This window comes from Camelus dromedarius, chromosome 1 (genome assembly GCF_036321535.1).
Source record: "Camelus dromedarius isolate mCamDro1 chromosome 1, mCamDro1.pat, whole genome shotgun sequence".
NCBI classification, from domain to species: Eukaryota; Metazoa; Chordata; class Mammalia; order Artiodactyla; family Camelidae; genus Camelus; species Camelus dromedarius.
In genome coordinates, this window is record NC_087436.1 from 84329477 (window position 1) to 84350814 (window position 21338).

The window sequence follows — 21338 nt, forward strand, 5'->3', positions numbered from 1 at the left end:
CATTTGCATTTAATATATTACTCACAACATAGAATTTCTGCCTGTAATTTTCTATGTTTTTCGTATGTTACATCTTTTTTGTTCCTCTACTCAACCATTCCTCTCTTCTTCCATGTTAGATTTTTTTCTAGTGTACCATTTTAATTCCCTTGTTATTTTAAAAACTATTTTCTTAGTTGTTGCCCTGTATGTCTTAACTTATAACATTCTAATTCAAGTTAATATCACTCCATTCCCTCCCTGTTTTTTTAAATACATTATATGCCCAACAACACAGATTTATAATTATTGTTTTATGCAGTTGTCTTTTAAATCAGGTAGAAGAATAAAAGAGCTATAAAAAGAAAAACACAATTATCCTGTCTTTCATATTTACCTGTGTAATTAACTCTATTGATGCCCTTTATTTCTTCATGTAGATTTGAGTTATTGTCTAGCGTCTTTTCACTTTAGCCCAAAGGAATCCCTTTAGTATTTACTGTAAAACAAGCCTGCTGGTGATGAATTTTCTCAGTTTTTGTTTATCTGGAAATGTCTTAATTTCTTTATTTTTGAAGTATGGTTTTGTTAGATAGAATATTCTCAGCCAATAGTATTTTTCTTTCAGTGCTTTAACTGTGTCATGCCTCTGCCTTCTGGCCTCCATGGTTTCTGACAAGAAGTCATCTGTTAATCTTACTGCAGATCCTTTGTATATGGTGAGTTACTTCTCTTGCTTTCAAGATTTTCTCTTTGTCTCTGGTTGTGGACAATTTGATTATGTTGTGTCAGGTTGTGGATCTTTTTGAGTTTATCATACTTGGAGTTTGTTAAGTTTCTTGGATATGTAGCTTAATGTTTTTCATCTAACCTAGGAAACTTTGGGCCATTATTTCTTCAAACATTCCTTCTGCTCCTCTATCTCTTGACTCTCTTTATGAAATTCCCATTATGGATATGTTGATACTCTTGATGGTATCCCATAGGGCTATAAGGATTTGTTTATTTCATTCTTTTTTCTTTCTGTTTCTCAGACTTTATCATCTCAACTGACCTATCCTTAAGTGTGCTAATGCTTTCTTCTGACTACTCAAATCTGCTGTTGAGTTCTCCTGGTGAATCAGCTAAAATATATGTCACAAAGTCCAAGTTCATGTAATATACTTAATGGAGAGCACTGTCTTCACTAAGACCTGCATTTTCCCCTCACAAAATTCTAATGAGCTTGGTTATCTATTTCCAGCACACAGAAGATCAGAAAAGAGACTGCTTAGAGACTATTCCCCCAATAAAAAGACAAATGACAGGAAAACTATGATATGTGAATATCGTAATTTAAAGAGGCCAGGCCACTTAACCTAAGAAATGTGCTTCATAATTAAACATTTTCTGAGAGGTTTTCTAAATTAAAGTATTACGTGATAGCTCATGTTCATCATAAAGATCTCAAGCTAATGAAAAAGGTTACATGTATGTTCAGTATCAGAAGAATCTGCTTAGGAAAGCAGGGAAATGAACTTTCAAACATACAAAAAGTTTTAGCATTCAAGGGGGTTTCACTTATATGAAAAATCAAACTTAGCTGTTTCAAAAAGTGGTGACAGTTAAATAAAGTATTATTTTAGTTTATAGATCTAGATCTATAACTGCCAAATTTACATGCATATTTTAACTAAATTAGCAGATTTTGTTGAATGATAAATAAGCAAATGAAAAAATTCTGTGGAGGAATTGGGCCTCTTTTGCTGGATTCTATGATGGAAAAACACTCAAGCTGTCCAGTTCAACCTTTCTCTGAATGCTGGAATCTTTTCTAAAATTCATGTAAAGTCATCATTCCAGTTTGTGCTTGAATATTTTTATGGATTTGGTGGAGACTGCAGTTGACTTTTCCAGATAAACATTTTCATTACTGAACAGCTATCAGAAAGATTTTTCTACACTTAGCTGACATCAGCTGCTCTATAAATTCCTTGTTCTACTTCTAGTTCTAGGATCAAGATTCAGTAATTTTACTCTCACTTCTCCTTCTTTCAGATGCTAAGCCTTTAAACATTTGGTCACAGCTATCACTGCTTCCTTGGTGTCTTCTCTAAGCTAAACACATTCTTTCTCTTAACTATTTTTCATATAACATAGTTTCCAGAAGACTCAACAACTCATTCATCACCTTCTGAATAGTGTCAAATTTATCAACAGTTTCTTAGGGTACAACACCTGTAAGTGGACACATACACCTAATGTGTTCTGATTAATGTAGAGTACAGTGGTACTGTCACATTCCTGTAATTGTATACTGTACATATTCCAATAATGCAACCTAACATTTTTCCAACAACTTCATCACAATCTTAGCTCCCATGTGAAAGGTATCACTTAAGCTATTTTTTAAAGACAAGGAGAAATTCAACATTTAAAGCAAAAGGAAGAGCATTTGCAAAGTCACAGAGGCATAAGACAACATCAAGTTCTGTGAACTGCAAAAACCTGCAATGCTTCATTTGCATATTTTTAATTGGCTGATAATGGTAAGTTTAGTGTGAATTTTAGCTTCACTACAATTTGAGTCAAATGTAATTATTGATGATGATCTTCTGATTACCTACAATTGCTGCAAATACTTGATTTTTCCCCTTGATCCTTTGAAAAACAAGTGGACTTCTATTTTATGAAAATGCATACACTAAAATAATAACAATATTGTGACATTTCACCAAATTACAGGAGAATTTATGGAGATTCTCAAGGTACTTTACCTATTTATTAGATACTCTTTCTTGAATCTGTTGGGCTGTGACAGCTTCTGGATCCTTTTGGAAGGTGGACAAAACAGTGTAGGAGAAGGGATCTCCCAGATTACAGACTCTCTACCGCAACTATAGTAATATTGAGCCCTGAAAGTTGTAGAAGAAGAAAGAAATGAGTGAAACAAGTATGAATTCAAATTATCATAGAAATTTCCAACATTGACACCCCTCCTCGCAGGTCTAAGGAAGCAGGTACGACAGTTGATTCCTGCTGCTGAGCTATTTTCTACATAGTGAGAAATTAGAAATGGTTATAACTATCAAGTTTTCAGCTGGCTTCTAATATCCTATTTCAAAACATAAAATTTCCTGTAACAAATAAAGTTCATTTTCTATATAGACCAGGTAAATAGTTGTGATATGTGCTATGAAGGCACTGACTATGCACCAGAGGTGGAGGCTTTCAGAGTAGGTTTGTGAGGGGGTGGAAAGTTATGTGGAGGACAGTAGTCAGGGAAAGTCTCTCTAGAACTGACACCTATGCTGAGACTTAAAGGACCAAAAAGACTTCATCACTGTAGGCTCTGTAGACAGAGGGAGAATTTTATGCATAAGGTCTTGAGATGGGAAAGGTCTTGGTGTGTTTGAGAAATAAGCATTCTTTAAATAAACATATCATAAATACAGTTTTATATTTAAGTTTTTCCACTAAGTATTACAGCATAAGCATTTCCAAAGGTAATGAAATATAATACTCTTTTAAGAAATAAATTACTTTGGTGAATTTAAACACTTGGTAGAGACTTCCACTTTCAGACAAAATGGAAACATTAGGAACTAGGTTTTCCCACAGACTAAATTAAGTTTCAGTACCATCTTTTTTTCAACTTAGAAGAAATCTTCAAAAATGGGCAAAAGATTTGAATAGACATTTCCCCAAAGAAGCTATACAAGTGGCCGATAAGTACATGAAAAGATGCTCAACATCAAAAGTCATTAAGAAAGTGCAAATGAAAAATACAATGAGTACTACTTCACCGGCACTAGGATGACTATCAAAAAGAGAGGCAATAACAAGTGTTGGCAAGGATGTGGCAAAGATATTGGAACCCTACACACTGCTAGTGGGATTGTAAAATGGCACAGTCACTTTAGAAAACAGTCTGGCAGTTCCCAAAAAAGTTAAACATACGATTACCATATGAACCAATAATTCCATTCTTGCTATATACCCAAAAGAAATGAAAACATACCTCTACACAAAAACCTGTACAAAAATGTTCATAGCAGCATTATCAGTTACCAAAAAAGCAGAAATAATCCAAATGTCCAGTAACTGATGAATGGATAAATAAAGTGTGACAAATCTATACAGCAGAAATAAATCCAGCCATAAAAAGGAATGAAGTACTAATATGTCATACCACATACATAAACTTTGAAAAAACATTTTGCCAAGTAAAAGAAGCCAATTGCAAAGGACAACATATTGTATAATTCCACTGAAATGAAATGTCCAGAATAGGCAAATTTCTAGAGGCAGGAAGTAGATTAATGGCTGCTTAGGGCTTGGGAAAGAAGTTAAAAGGAAGTAGGGATTGACTGCTAATGGGTTCAGTGTTTCTTTTAGGGAAGACCAAAAAGTTCTAAGATTAAATTTTGGTGATGGTTACACACCCTGTGAATACGCTACAAAACACTTTACTGTAGACTTTAAATGAGTGAATTGTATGGTATATCTCAGTAAAGCTTTTTTTTTTTTTAAAGAAAGCCTGAAAGGATCAAAGCACTTATAAATAATGGAATGATGACAAAGTTACAAAGCTCAAGAATATTACAGGAGTAGAAAAATATGCAGGAGCTAGCAAAGTAAAATTTATAGTGTCTGGTACCTAATAAAAAATCATCAGGTATACAAAGAAGCAGTAAATTATGACTGATCATGAGAAAAATCAATCCCTAGAAATAGACCCAGAAATGACATATTACAGAATTAGTAGGCAAGGACATTAAAAGATGGAGCACACTAAATAGAGATAAGATATAAAAATACCCAAATTGAACTTCTAGAGATAAAAACTATGTTGTATGAAAAAAAAAACCAAACCCTGTATAGGATTAACAGTAAGTACATTATACACTAGAGAGAAAAAGGTTTGTGAAAACATGGAGAGAAATAAAACAGAAAGAGAAAGAAAGAGAACAGATTCAATGAACTGTAGGACAACTTCGAGCAGCCTAATAAGTGTGTAATTGGAGCCCACAAAGAAGTAATAAATACCAATTCTATACATTTTCCAATTGATTGTATGAGGACAGCATTACCATAAATAAACAATGACACCACAAGAAACAAAGACATTACAAGACAACTACAGACCAATATCCCTCATGAACATAGATACAAAAATTTTTAAATGTTATTGGAACAAAGGCACACTCAGTTTACAAAAGTCTATGGCTGCTTTCCCAGCATTGCGTAGTTGGAATAGAGACTTTGTGGCCAACTTTATACCTGGCCCCTTCCAGGAAAAGTTTGCAGACTTCTGACTAAAGTTGTATACAGAAAGAGGTAGAGACATGGCCACCTCAATTATCTTGGAAACCAAACTTCAGATAAATAATAGTATCTTCAATTTTTTCCTTACTTTAATGTCCTTCACTGTCTGTACCCTTCCCCCATCCTCCCTCTACACTCTTTCCTCAAAGAGCCAACCAGCAGAAAGCCCAGTCATTCAACAAATATGCACTAAAAACAAATTGACAGTGGGCATCAAAAGCCTTAACAACATTTTTCCCTTCAGATGCCCTAATTAACTCATGGTAATTAAGCCAAGGGTGGTAAACAAAATGCGTCGTTTCATGCACAGATAAGTTCATCCACAACAGTGGTATATGGTACATATCCTTGCATAATACCCTAATTGTATTTAAAAAATCAAAATCCTGATAAACCAAAACACTGTAAGATGTAATGTAAGTGTGCAAGAGCTAAACAATAGATGTTGCTCTGGAAAAGTTTTCCTATAGCATCAGACTGGAAACAGATATACAATCCCTAATCCTCAATAAATTCTGTGTTCATGATAACACACAACCTAGTAACACATAAACACTGACCTGTTAGGTACATATCGGTAGGAGACTTCCTTAGGCTGGGCAAGGTTCTCCAGTCTTTTGGTCAGTTGAGCTGTCAAAGCACTTCGGGAAACAGGACGAATAGGATCTTGATTTCCCCAAAACAGTTTTCTGTTGAAAAGCAGAAAAACAAAATGGTAAGAAATTCACTGCTGGTGGACATCTTAGAAATAGCTCTTGACGATTTTTCTACTGATTTTACTTCATTTCAAGAACTATCTCTATTACAGAATTTTACAATTATCAGGCATCAGAAGTAGACATACTACTTCTGGAAATTAAAATAAGAATAAAATAAGACTTTTATCAACTGTCTTAAAAGGTGGTAACCAAAAATGAACCTATTAATAAAATCATTCCCTTAATTTTCCTACTGGTTTCAAAGAGGGATGGGGTGGAAGGGAGTGTTCTAAGATTATTGACAGTTTTGGCAATATTCATAAGACATTTCATCGATGTATACCTCTCATCAATGTATATGTGTATGAATCCATCAATGAAAAAAAGAATTTAAAGCATATTACATTTTTAATGTTTAAAACCAAGACTTTTAAAAATTCTTTTTAGATTATAGTTGTGAGATATGACATTAATAAACAAAAGTATACTGATTTCTTATATACTAGCATTAACATTTTGAATTTGAAATTAAAAATATAACACTATTAACATTAGCACCACAAAATACACAGATATAAATCTAACAACATATGGACAAGATTTATATAAAGAGAACAATAAAATTCCAATGAAAGAAATAAAAGAACTAAATAAATGGAGAGACATTTCATGTTCATGGATAGGAAAACTCAATAATGTCAAGATGTCAGTTCATCCCAACTTGACCTATAGACCTGATGCAATCCCAATCAAAATCCTAACAAGTTACTTTGGAATATTAAAAAACTAACTCTAAGGTTTATATGGGCAGGCAAAACACCTAGAACAGCCAACACAATACTGAAGGAAGGGAAGAAAATTAGAGGACTGACACTACCAGATTTCAAGACTTAGGATAAAGCTACAGTAGTCAAGACAATGTGGTGTTGGTGAAATAACAGACAAATAGATCAAAGGGAAAGAATATAGATCCTAGAAATAGACCCACACAAACATAGTTAATTGATCTTTGACAAAGGAGTGAAGGCAATCCAATAGAGAAAGAAGAGCCTTTTCAACAAATGGTGCAGGAAAAACTGGACATTCACATGCAAAAAGAAGGAAAAGAATCTAGACACAGGCTTTACACCTTTCACAAAAATTAACTTGAGATGTATCATAGATTTAAATGTTAAAATGCAAAACTATAAAACTTACAGAAGATAATATAAGAAAAAAATCTAAGTGACCTTGGATTTAATGATGCATGTGTAAATGACACCAAAAGTATGACCCATGAAAGAAAAAACTAATAAGCTGGACTTCATTAAAATTAAAAACTTTTGCTCAACAAAAGACACAACTACAAGAATGAAGAGATAAGCCACAGACTGGGAGAAGATATTTGCAAAATATATATTTGGTATCTTAGTCCATTTGGGCTGCTATAACAACACCATAGATGGGGTGGCTTATAAACAACAGAAATTAATATCTGGTAGTTCTGAAGTTTGAAAAGTCCAAGATCAAGCTACCAGCAGATTCAGCATCTGGTAAAGGCCTACTTCCTGCTTCAGAGAGGGGAATCTTCTTTCTGTGTCCTCACATAGTGGAAGGGACAAGGGAGCTCTCTGGGGTCTCTTTTATAAGGGCACTAATCCCATTCAAGGTGGCCTCACCCTTATGGCCTCCCAGAGGCTCCACCTCCATCACAAATCCCATCACATTGGGAGTTAGGATTTCAACATATGAATTTTGGGGGGAGACAGCATTCAGTCTATAGCATCTGATAGTGTATTGTTATTCCAAATATACAAAGAACTCTTCAAGTTCAACAATAAGAAAACAAATAACCCAAATAAAAAGTGGGCAAAAGATCTGAATAGACACTTTACAAAAGACAATATACAGATGGCAAATAAGCGTGTGAAATATGCTCTACATCATGTCATTAGGGAACTGCAAATTAAAACAATGAACCACTATATATCTATTAGAATGGCTAAAATACAAAACACTGACAACACCAAGTGCTGGTGAGGATGTGGAGCAACAGGAACTCTCATTCATTGCTGGTGGGAATGGAACACACTTTGGAAGACAGTTTTGCAGTTTCTCACAAAGCTAAACATATTCTTACCATGTGATCCAGTAATTGCACTCCCAGGTACCTACCCAAATGAGTTGAAAACTTCTATCTACACAAAAACCTGCATATGAATATTTATAGCAGCTTTATTCATAATTGCCAAAAATTGGAAGCAACCAACATGTCCTTCACTAGGTGAATAGATAAACCACGGTACAGCCAGACTATGGAATATCACTCAATGCTAAAAAGAAATGCACAGAGGAAGGGTATAGCTCAAACGGTAGAGTGTATGCTTAGCATGCACGAGGTCCTGGGTTCAATCCCCAGTACTTCCTCCTCTATAAATAAATAATTAAGCATGATTATCTCCTCCCCACCAAAAAAAATAAACAAACAAAATCTATAATTAAAAAAATAAAAAAGCACCTACTCAGGAGCCGAAAAAGAAAAGGAAGAAAAAGGAAAGGAGGAATCCTGAGACCAAGGGTGAAAAGACAGCGGGTCTGGAGATCTAGAAAACAGGTGTGCTCTAGGCAGAGGATTAGGGACAGCAGGACCAGATGTTAGAAGCAGACAAGCTGAACTCGGAGGATGGACACAAGTCTTTCAAAAGAGTGTGGAGTAACACCCTGGGACAGTGTGTCTCAAACCTGTCTGCCTATTAGAATCATCTGGGGACCTTTCAACACTCCTGAAGCCTAGGCTGCACCCTAGACCAATTAAGGATTTCTGGGCTTGGGACCAAAACATCAGTCAATGTTTAAATTTTCCAGGTGATTCCAGTGTGCAGACAAATTTGAGAACCACTGACCTAGGGTTTGCTTCCCTTGTGTTGACTCAACTGAAGTGACAATATTGGTTCAATGGATCCAGTGGAGTAGAGAGGTGCTGGGATGCAGCATTAGTGGGCAGGTAAGAATAACACTTACCTATTTATTGTAAGGAATACATCATTACCAAGACTATATAAAATTGCCTTACCTGTCTGGGGCTCCCCATTGTTTCTTAGGCCTAGAAAGATCTTGAATTCTCTTCCTAGAAAAAAAACTAATAAATACCAGCTGATTAATTCAAAGAGAATGACTAACAAGTATGATTACATTAGATGGCTCCTACCAAAACAAATCCCATCTGAAGGAGAAAACAAAACAAAACACCAAAGTAGTATGTGCTCAGTAAACGTTGAGTTCAACTGAATTGATATTTAATTGTTTAAAATATAAACTTAGTTTAAGCATCGCATAAGGGGGATTCATGGAACTATCAGTAAGCTGGGTAAGGCAATACATTTCAGACGGCTTGAACTGTGTTATCGCTCAAAGAGGCTCCTAAATAAAATACAGGTTCGAAGGTAGGAAGAGAAGTATCCCACCTCCTGACCCTTTTCCCTCAGTGTCTCATATTCTGGATTCTTCTAACTACCCCGTTTCCTACTGCAACAAACCTATCTGCATTTTATCTGCTGCTTAATTCAAGGGTTCCCAGTCTAAAGCTCCCAAATCCTTAGGGGATCTATGAAGACAATGATGGGAGTCTCCAAACTTTAGAACATTTCCAAAGGCAAACGGAATCCTACCCCACCCACAATCAGGTTGCAGATGACACCCAAAATAACAGATTTGTTTCAGAATTATATCATCTCCATATGTTACTTCATGCTGACGGATTAATACTAAAACATGTCCTTAATTTAAAAAAAATAACAAATATGATTTGTTTTGTGAACAATGACAACAACAAATCTTTCTAAACGTGAGAATGTGGTGGTGGTTTGTGATAACCAAAAGATTCTTCGGTGGTGAAATGTTTGCAATCTGCTATGTAAATGGATACAATGCAACTCCCAAGCCATGTCTGTTACTACCTAGAAGCAATGAAGGTACTGTCTGTACCAGAACAAAAAAATCCACAAAAAAATCCTTACTCAACAAAAGAATGATTTTGCCCTGGAGGTACTGCATGAGCCCTGCTGAGAAAGCCTGCACCAACTTTCCAGGGAGGGTGGCTAGGTGGGGGAGAAAGCAAGCCATCAGCAGACAGAGTATCTTATTGTGTATCAATCTTTTCAAGCAAGTTAGCTTCTGGCTTCCTTCATCACCTCCAAGCCAAGATTTTCCCTCCACCTTTTCTTCACCAGCTAAACAGTGTTCCTTTAATGTATCATTTTATACAAGACTATCCACAGTTTCCTAGTTTATTCCTGTAGATACTTAAATTGGGTTGTTACTTCAACTGGAAATGATCTTATTAACATTTGCTAATTCTGTGTGGAGAGCTGACCAATACCTCTGCTTTTCATTCACTTATTGTGCGTTATGTCACCATAGCTACATCTCTTCATCTTAACACAGGCTTCCCTTCTTGCTCGTGTATTACATTACCTCACAATGTCTAGTCATGAGCCTGTGCAGAAACAAAAGAATGTGGTTGAAGGATTTTAACTCTTGAAGGCAGGTGTGTTTTTTGGGTTTTTTTTTAAATTACCTTGTTGTTCCATGTCTTCATTGATAATTAGTCTTCTACAGTTTGCTAAGAGCTGAGCAAGTTTTGGAAATCCTTACCTTGGCTGCAGAGCAGTATGTGTATGTTTATTTAGCAACAATTACAGAAATGATTTCAGGTCTGGATTGATGAAGTAATTCAAAAAATTCTTTCAGTCAAATTGCTCTTTTACATTTAACTATTTTGCTTATATTCAGAAAATATTTTCTTTCATAACAATCAGGCACAGCACATTTGCTTAACAAGATTATTTTAGAGGACTGGAACGGGGATGGATAACAGAGAGAGAACAATTTCCCCATAGAGTCAAACCAAGTTAGCCATTCAAACAAAAGCAAGAAGCAGTAATAACAACTGCAAGGACAAAAACTTTTAAAAACACTTTCTTCACAGTCTCCTTAAGTCTAAAAACTTACCAGGTGTAAACGATTTCATTCCCTATTTAGCCACAGCAGATACTTACTTGGCATAGGTTTATTTGAAGTAATTTGGTATTTTAAGTGAACATTTAGTAAAACTCTGTGAATGTTAGTTCTATCAGATCTCCTACTCAGCCATCATACAACCTTGGGAAAGTGACATCCTTTCTCTGAATTTCATTTTCTCTCAGTAAAATCTGTTTTATTATACCCACCCTATCGACTTCTCAGGATTCTCAGGAGAAGAAAAAATTTTTTAAACTGCAAAGCATCACATAAACATAAGGTAGTAGTATTTGCTGCCTAGAAGATGTGAGGGGAAAAAAACCTGGAACTACAGTAAATTGAAAATGCAAAATAAGTCTAAATAATAACAATAAATGTAAATGTTAAATAATAACAATTAATATGAATGGTTTTAATCCACTTATTAAAAGAGTGGATAAAAATAAAATCTGATATTATTTTCTCAAATTCATCTATATATGAACCCTTGGTATTTTCTCTTTAATGATTCTGTTCTGTTACCTCTTCTAACTACATCTCAGCCAAACCAAGAGTATGCATCTATTTTCAGGAGGCATCTAGTTTGTACACTGTATGTACACACACACACACACTTTTTTTTTTTCATAGAGGGCGCGTTCTTGAAATTTCATTAGCTACTGCACTTGAATTAGAGGCAAGAGAAGGTTGGGACACATTAACCTGGAGCTTCACAAAATCTAAGACATGAGATTGTCCATGCAGAATCCCAAGTCCCTTAAAGGTTCAGCTCTGTTATGTGCCACACACAGTACTGAGCAAACAAGTAAGCACTGAATGACTGTAAGGAGAGTTCTCCTACATCTCCACCTTAATCACTTTAGCTCTCTTCTTTCCTCTTCCCACAGGAGCTGTCATTAGAAAAGGGCCTCACGACAAGGGGGAAGCACGGAATCTTCTCAAACCCCCAGGACAGGCTTTCACTTCGGATGGCACAGACTGAGCGTGCCATCCAGCTAAGCTGGCCCTTCGTTAAGTCTGGGAGAACAGCACTGTATCTGTGTTCTTACCGTTTCCTTATAAAGTCACAGGGAACAGGATCTGCAAAAAGAGAAGTAAACACAAAAATTAGATTCAATAAGAATCAAAGATATGATAAAGATAGCCATCACAAATCAGTAAAGAAAGGAGCTGGGAAAAATAACTATTTAGAGGGGCAAGGCCAAATTAAATATGTCACACCACGTACCAAAGTAAACCACAGATAAGTTGAGGAGTTAAACTTTTTTTTTTAAAAAAAGTTGAATTAGAGCAAAACTAAAACAATACCTACTTAATCACTGGATTTTAATCTGCATTACAGGTGACAAAAGATGTAGAAGAAAAATACAGTTTAAAATATTTAGAACCTAAAACTGTCAAAAAAAATTAGAGAGGAAATCAAAATTTGGTGAAATATTTGGTAACAAAATGATAAAGGTTTAAAAGTCTTAATATTTGAAGAGTACAAAAGTATAGACAAATAAGAAGAACACTTAGGTAGGTGTCAAAAGTTAAATGGACAAAGAAGAAGAACTGAATTCATATATGAAGACATATAACGGGCTAATAAACATAAGAAAAAGTTAAAATTTGTAATCAAAATAATGCAAATAAAAATGAGATTTTTTAAAACTATCAAATTAGCACAAAGTTTTTACAAAGGCTAATAATGCTGGAAGGGTGACATGAGATGAGTACTCGCATGCTGCTGGTGGACATTTAAATTAGTATACTTCATGAAAAATAATTTGGTAGTAAGTCAGTAATGCTTCTGTTCCTTAAATCCAGTTCTATTTCTAAAAATGTACCTTGAAGAAATAATTCCAAGTGTGGGCCAAGATTTACACACAAAAATGTTCATGGCAATATCTTTTATAGTAGAAAATTGGATACACCTGAAATATCCAAAATACATGAAATGGTTAAGTAAGTTAAAAATCACGTTTAAAAGTGTTTTTTTTTTTTTTTGCTGAACACTGGAATTTGACACAATATTGTAAAATGATTATAAATCAATAATAAATAAATAAATAAATAAATAAAAACAAACTTTATAGAGGGACGATTGACAGTCAAAAAAAAAAAAGTTTTATTTTAATGTGGGAAAATAGAGGAGATCAAACAGGCCAAATTATCAAAAGGCCTATTATATATAGTAAGCCTCATTATGACAGATCGTTTCAGTTTCTTCTTGCAAATTTTAAATCACACCTGGGACTTCTGAAATATTTTCTGCCTTCTGGAGTGTTTGGGGTGAAGGAAGGTGGGTGTGGTCAGGCATCAGACAGACATGGCTCAAATCCCAGTTGTGTTACTCAGCTGTCCAATCTTGGGTTAATTATTTAAGTTCTCTGAGACTCAGTTTCCCCTTCTCAGACAGGAGGATAGTGGGTAGGTGTGTGTAAAGGTTAGCGACATGCATGTAAAACACTGTATGTAGTATATGCAGACAGTAGGTGAGTGGAGTCAGAATCATTAGTCACAACTTAAGCGCATCGATGGAGGCACACTGTAGAGAAACAGCAATCACCTAATTGACTGGGTCTCCGTTACACGCAGCATGGCGCCAGTGTTGAGCGCACAAAAATTAGTAAGATACAGTTTCTTTTTTCAAAGAGTTGACAGCCTACTAAAAGGTAGGCTATGCCCTTAAAAAAAAAAAGAAAAAGCAAATGGTATTTTTGAATGCAGGTATTTTCTACTACTCTACTTTTTAAGGCTAAACTGACTCAGATCTAAGGAAAAGGGGAAAGTTGTCTACAAAAGCTCCCTTGCGCCCAGTCCTGCTGTCACCCGTGAAAGACACAGCACTTGTTCTGTGGACTTTGATGTATCATCAAGCTTGGTTTCCAGCGTTATAAACACAGGCCAGAGAGTCTATAGGACACTGAGTCCATCCTAAAATAACTTCTACAAACGCTGGTTAATATGAATTTTCCTATTGCCCTTTCATGCTATAATTTCTCCCACAGGTAGGGCTTTCACGCTTTATCTTAGAACCATGTTTGATGTTATCTCATCAGTTGGCAGGATGGAATAGCTCCCAGGTGGCCATTGTTAGCTAATGTCCCAAGGGAGCAGTATTACGCTGGTTCCCAAACTTGTCTGCACCTTACAATATCTGGGGAATCTGAAAAATTTCAGGTCCCAGGCCCACAACCTTTGTGGTGGAACAAGCACTGCCATTTTTTTAAGCCAACAGGTTTGGGGAATACAACAGTGCTGTCTAATGGATAAGACCACTGGCTCTGGCATCAGTGCCTGGAACCAACCCCTGGCTCTAATTTCTGATCTTGGGCAACACTTAAGCTCTCTGTACATTATCTGTTTAAAGATGAAAAATTTGAGGAAAGAGGTAGAAAAATAGTGGAGGGAGAAGGGAAAGGAAAATGAAATGAAGAATGTCATTATTATACTGAACAAAATTTACAGTTATTCTTTAATACCATCTAATACCTGACAAATATTTAAGCTTCCTTAATTGTCTCAAAAGTGTGTTTTTACAGTTGGTTTGTTTGAATTAGGCCTCACACAAGGGCCACGCATCGTCTTTTCTCTACTGCTCTTCAACACTAGCCCTGATCCTCTCTCCATATATGTTGTTTTGTTTGTTATTCTAACAAATAAAAGATGTTTTTACAGCACCTTTTATTTGTTAGAAAAGTTGGGTAAAATCCCCATATTCTGAATTTTTAATTTTACAGGCATAACTAAATTAGCACAATTCTAAATGAACATTTATCTATTCTACCTTTGTCCCTAAAAGTTTATCTATTCAAATCGGCTAGGATTTTTTCAAATTTCCTTATATTCAAGAATATACAGTAATCCCACTTTGGCAGCATCTTGTTATATCAAATCAAGCAACAGTGTTAAGATACAGACTCTCAGTACTAGAAGTGTCCATAGAGAGTGCCTAGTCTACTCACCTCATTTCACTAGAAGGAAACAGACATGCAGCTATGATGAAACCCCAAGTCTCCTACTTCTTAGTTCAGTGCTCTTTCCAGTAGCATTAAGCTCCCTTTACTAACTATGTGCTCAAACTGACATCCTCAGGATGTGGCTGGAGCCATGACTTGGGCACAGCAGCGTTCAAGCACTCACATTTCTTTGGGGGCGGGGGCAGGATTTCACACATCCAATCCCTTCTTAGCAGCAGATCTTCCTGAGTACAACTCCAGTATGACTCCCTGTCCCCAAAATATTTCCCAGCTCCTTTCTCCTAGAGAGTAACTTCAGTACTTCTTCCCTCCCACTCTCCATTCTTTTCTCCCACTGACCCAGTGTCTAGCCACTGCAGTATTTCATGTGCTTTGGATCAAACGATGGAGCTTTGAATGCTGGCCCCACCCACGACATGCCCTCAGACAAAGCAGAGTCTCAGATTCCTCATCTGTAAATTGAGGACAAAAATACTTTGCAGAGTGATCCAAGAATGGGAGAGAATTTTATGTAGAGGGTCTGGTTATGGATGGACTTTAGGCCCACATCACTCATCTGGGCTCTGATTACAGATTTTGTTTTACTTATGTCATTATTATTATTACCTCCATAAGCCTGTAAACACTTTGGAAAGATTGCTTTATTTTGTACTCCTCACAGCACATGATGTACACAGCTGAACAGACAGGATAGACAAATGTTTATTTCCCTGACTGTAACAGGCCCACTAGGTACTATTTACTAAACACTGTAATATTTATTGAGCACTAACAACGTGCCAAGCACTGCGCTGCACTCCTTCCCTTCATTATTTCCCTTACCTCCCCTCTCTGTCACCCACAGCATCCAGCACAGGCAGAAGAGTGTGAGGGTGAAGTGGGGCAGGCTGTGGGACTGCCTGTCTGGGCTCAATCTCTGCTCTGTTACTGTGTGTGTGGCCTTTGGCAAGTCCCTTACCTCCTCTCTGCCTCAGTTTCCTTATCTGCAAAGTGGGGACACAAATAGTACTTACTCCGAAGGGTTGTTTTAAAGCTAAAATCAGATGATGTTAAGTATGTAGGACACTCAATGGACATAAGTTACTGCGAGCTCAGTAACGACTGGGTGAATGTAGGCAATGTCCACATGAATGACTTTCATGTGGAATTCATCCATTGGTTCTAAGCTTCGGACTAGAGAAGGGTGGAGATAAAGTTCCTGTCCTACTCTGATGCAGCTTGCCTTTCAGGTGGACAAACAGACCATAGGCAAGTGAACTATTTCAGACGATGGTAAGTACCAGGAAGAAGATAAACCAGCATGATGTTCTGTATGCAGTAGGCAGGCGGCACCTAGTTTAGGGAGACAATCAGGGAAGTGTCTTTGGAGGAAGTGACACTGTAGCTGTGGAAATGAAAGACAAGAAGGTGCCAGATATATTATGACCTGAGGGGAGAAAGTGGGATGAGGGAGGAAGAGCGTTTCACGCCGAGGAAACGGCAACTGTAAAGGCCCTGAGGTGGAATCAAGAGAAAGGCAGATCAAGACAGTGGTCAGGGTGGATGGAGGGAAGGGAGCCAGGGAAAGGATTTGTGGTGGGGCCAGATCACCACCAGCCCTGGAGGAGTCTCGCCCTTATTCCACGGCCAACAGGAAGAAGCCCCAAAAGATTTTGAGTAAGATAATGAGTAGCATCTCCCTCCACGAGATCATCAGAACTTACGATAAACACAAGGTCCTCTGTACAGCACAGGGAACTATACTCAATACCTTGTAATAACCTATAATGAAAAATACGAAAAAGAATATTTGTATAATTGAATCACCATGCTCTATACCAGAAACTAACACAACATTGTAAATCAAAAATACTTCGATTTAAAAAAAAGAACATTATGGCTGCATTATGCCCTTTAAATGTTTGTGTTTTATTCCATAGCACACAAGCCACACTGCTCAGGCTGCCCTTGGAGCTAACAAAACTGACGATCAGGCTTGTGCTCCGAACCGTCTGCTGGGGAAGGCTGCCATCTGCTGGCAGGAGCCACAATTAAAAGGCTGCCCTTCCAGATGGGGACTAAGGCACAGGGATTCCACTGCACCTACAAGTAAAGCCTTCTGTAACATGATCAAGATGAAGCTGGGACAAGTATGGGGCAGGCCTTTCAGAGGAACAGAAAAGAAGCCAGTGTGACTGGGGCAGAGTGAGCAGGAGGGACAGAGGTAGGGGGCGAGGTCAGGGAGCCCGTGGGGCTCTAGAGACCCCTACGAAAAGCTTGGGTTTATCCTGGGAGCAACGGGAAGCCCCTGGAGGACAACACAGTACAGGTGAAATGTGATCCAATTCGGTTTTTCAAATACCCACTCTGGCTGAGGTAGTAGAGAGCTTGCAGGGCACAAGGACAGAAGCAGCGAGACCACTCAGGACGCTAACGTAGAATCCAGGTGAGAGATGACTGTGCATGGCATGACGGTGTTAGCAGAGAAAATGAGTGAAATGGTCTGAAGAGGAAACTAACAGAACTCGGATTGGATTTGAGGGTGAAGAAAGAGGAATCAGGGAGAAATGGTAGTTTGAGGTGTTAGGTTTTTTTGTTTGTTTTTGCGGTGGGAGGTGAGGCTTCAGCAACTGGATACTATTTTCTGGAAGCATCCAATTGGAAGATTGAGGGAGGAACAAAGATTGAGAAGAAAAATCAAGACTTCTGTCTCAAAGTATATTCCATTTGAGAAGCCTATGATATATCCAAATGGAGAGAGAGGAGCTGAAGTATACAAATTTAGGAGGCAGCAGCATAAAGATGCTATTCAAAGCCAGGAGTGTAGATATGACCACTTGGGAGAGGGGAGGGGAACAGTGTAAATAAAGAGAAAAAGGGTCAGGCTGTTAGAGTTCAGGAAAACAGGGAGGATTCACCAAATGCAAGAAGCAGCAAGCAGTCAGGCTGGTGATAAACTGGGAGATTGTGGTGTCATAGAGGCCAGGAGAAGGAGGTATATGTTTCAAAAAGGGAGTGGTTGATTGTATTAAATGCTGCTGCTAAGAGGTCAAATAAGACACTACTAATAATGGCCAACACCTACTGAGGACTTACTGTAGTTGTGGTACCTGGTATGGCAAGCCCTCAGTAGGTGTTAGCCATTATTAGTCGTATCTTATTTGATCTCTGAGCAGTATTTAAGGATAGAAGAAAAAAACACTGGATTTGGTGACATAGAGGCTGAATGAAGAGATCTTTCATTCAATAATAACTGCTAGCTTCTGGCTTATTCCAGGCACTGCTTGAGGAACTGAGGATGAAACAGTGGAGAAGACAAAGCTTCTGCCCTCTGAGAGCTTAATGTAAACAGTAAACAAATAGATACTTGATGCAGTCAGAGAAACACCTTAAAGAACATGAGCAGGACAAAGAGGGTCTTTTGGACAGTGATCTGGTACACCTTTACAAGGAGGTGACAAATCCTTGAGGGAAGAGTGTCCTGGGAGAGGAAAAAGCAAGTGAAGTAATTGTGAGGTGGGAACAAGGAGGTCCACGTGGCTGGAGAGCAGAGACAGGAGGCTGGAGGCAGGCTGGAGGCAGGCTGGAGCATGTGAGGCCTTATAGGCCTGCTTAGGGCTTTAGATTACAAACTATGTGAGATGAGAATCCCCTCTGGAGAGTGAGAGCAGGAGAGGTGCACATAATTTATGTCCTAAGGGATCCCTGTGACTGCTAAATGAGCATGAACTGGTGGGAATGGGGCAGGGGGAGGGAAGGGGGCAAGAGTGGAAGCTATTGCAGCAGACCATAAGATGATAGTGGCTTACAAAGATGATGAAGGTTTAGATGTTATGAAATGGTCATCATCATGATACATTTCAAAATTAGGGCTTGCTAATGGTTTCGAGGCAGATTTTGAGGAAAAACAGGAGTCAAGAATGACTCCAAGGTTTCTGACCCAAGCCACCTGGATGAATCAAGGGTGGTGGGTCAAGGGTTATTTCGAAACAGAAGATTCTAGAGTATATGTGTATGCTCATGGAACTGACTCATTAAAAGGGACAAAAGGATGCTGTAGGAGAGAGGGGATAACCTGCAGGAACAAATTTCTTCAGGAGACAAGAGTGGAATCCAAAGCACAAGTGGAGGATTTTGCCTTTCACAGAAAAGAGGCACAATTCTTCCCTGAAATATGAGAAAAGACAGAATCCATGGGTGTGGATTTGAGTAAGGCAATAGATTAGCGGTAAGAAAATAAGGGAGTTCATGACAGTGCTTCTGTTTTCTCAAGTGTGAGGCAAAGTCTTCAGCTGTTTCAGGGTCAAATGTGTAAAGATTGGAAGAGAGTCAGGAAGGCATTTAGTCATCTTCTCAAAGATTAGAAGAATTAACTTACTAGGTGAATAAAGTAGGCTTGCTAGGCAGTGCCAAGTGACCAGTTGAGATTTGTTGTCATGAAACTGAAATAAAAGCCGTCAGTAAGATTGTGTGATTTTGTACAGGAAGAGTCAGCGGCTCAGGTATAGGCAGAGGGTAGGTGATTGGTTTTGCCAGGAGAAGTTTGACGGATAGCCAAAAAATCAGTGGGGTGGTGGAAGATGTTGTAAGTGAGCAACTGAAATGATAGCCCATAGAATCGATGCTGATAGATGAGTCAAGGAGATGACATATAACGTGGTTAGCCAAGGGACTGGGAGCCCAATGTGGACAAGGAATTTTTCTGGGTGGGGTCAGCAGTGAGAGGTCATAAGTGAGCTGCTGTTGTCAGAGCAAAGGATGTTTATACCCAAGTCCCATGGGCTTTGTTATCTTATGAATTCCGTAAAGAGAGAGCATACAGTAAGCATTTAGCAAATGCAGTCTTCGAATTCTTGCTCGATAAGTGTTTTGTTACCACATATTTAACAATGTAATAGCATTTGTTGAACGCCCCCAAGTGCCAAACACTAACAAAAATATCCTCCCTTCAATGATCCCTCCCCTTAATTGAAGAGAAAGATGATAGAATATAAAATCTTAAGTGCTGTAACCGAGGTATGTTCAAAGTGGCAACCCAGAGGACTACAAGGACTAATTGTACAGAAGACTTAATTAAGAAGGGCTTCAAAAAGAAGTGACAGCGATAAATTAAGGACAGCTAGGAGGTCATCAGGTGGGCAGAGGGGAGAGGGAAGAGATGCAGTTTCATTGCCAGTCTCAACTTCTATCAGAGTTCCTTGGGGTCCAAAGACAGAACACCGCAAAGCAGCAAGTAAACACACAAGTGTTAATCTTCCTTTAAAACAAAATAGGCCCTTGCAGGCAAACCTTTCCATTAGAATCCCCTGTTTTTGATGGGGTGGGAGTGCCCCAGAGGCCCCAGAACCTACCGCTCAGGGAAGATGGCGGAATCTGTGGCGGGAATCTGGTTATCAGAGATGGGGAGATCATCACACCGGCTCTGGGAAGCAACTCGGCTTCATGGAGCTTGCGGTACTCTTGGGAAGCATGGGGCCCTTGGTGCTTACGGGGTTCGCGAGGCTTGCGGGGTTCACGGGGTGCATGAGGCTCGTACGGTGCCTGGGGCTTGTGGGGCACATAGGGTTCGTGGGGCTTGGGGATCTCGTTGGACCCTTCAGAGTCCTCGGACTCGTCCCGCTGGTCTTGCTCGTCCGCCTCCTGGGACTCCTCGGGTAAGCCCGGCTCCTCAGACTCCTCAGGCCTGGTGTGCATGTCGAATATCCTGACTACAAAGGGCTTCGGAAGGGCTTCGGAGCGAGCGGATATTTCTGTCGTGTCACGCCCATCAGACAGCACAGAAGAACCCGAAAACTCTTGGCTCTCCATTGATGCCCAGAAGCTCCCGCGGGGCAACGGCCGGGTTTGTTCACTTTCCGTGGGATGGGGGCGGGATGGGCGGGCCGCCCGCGCCCGCCGCAGCGCGCCCCTCCTGGACACAGCCTGTGCCAGACAAGCCCCGCCTCTGGACCCCCCCCCCCGCACGTTCTCCCGTTGCCAAGGGGACGCGCGGCGCTGCAGGGGCCCGCGGTGGCCTTGTCCTCTGAGAAGAGCCATAGGCAGTCCGCCGAGAAAAGGGGCGGGCTCTTGATCTGAGCTGTTTTTGCTTCGCTTATTTTAACACTATTTTTAAGCACATTCACGTTTAGGATCATTATATCTTCCTGGAGAGTTGACCCCTTTATCATTGTTATTCCCGTGTTTTTAAAAATTACAATATTTTATTTTTTCCAGTTTTATTGAGAAATAATTGATATACATCGCTGTATAAGTTTAAGGTGTACAACATCTTGGCTTGACTTACATATATGGTAAAATGATTTACCACAAAAGGCTTAGTTAACATCCATCATCTAGTGATACAATAAAAAGAACAGAAAAAAATTTCTCCTTGTGGTGAGAACCCTTAGGATCTACTCTCTTCTTTCCTATG

The 21338-nt window shown here is 38.7% G+C and overlaps 1 protein-coding gene across 1 annotated transcript in view; it reads right to left on the reverse strand.

Moving 5' to 3' along the window:
* The window catches only part of SPMAP2L (sperm microtubule associated protein 2 like), a 37492-nt gene extending 16758 nt beyond the window's left edge, over nt 1-20734 (reverse strand). The window contains exons 1-6 of the mRNA XM_010983147.3: nt 20278-20734; nt 14247-14249; nt 12032-12062; nt 9037-9102; nt 5847-5975; nt 2736-2873 (exon numbers count right to left, since the gene is read on the reverse strand). Coding sequence (XP_010981449.2) covers nt 2736-2873; nt 5847-5975; nt 9037-9102; nt 12032-12062; nt 14247-14249; nt 20278-20734 — 824 coding nt within the window. The remainder of the gene's footprint in view (nt 1-2735; nt 2874-5846; nt 5976-9036; nt 9103-12031; nt 12063-14246; nt 14250-20277) is intronic.
* Between the last annotated feature and the right edge of the window lie 604 nt (nt 20735-21338).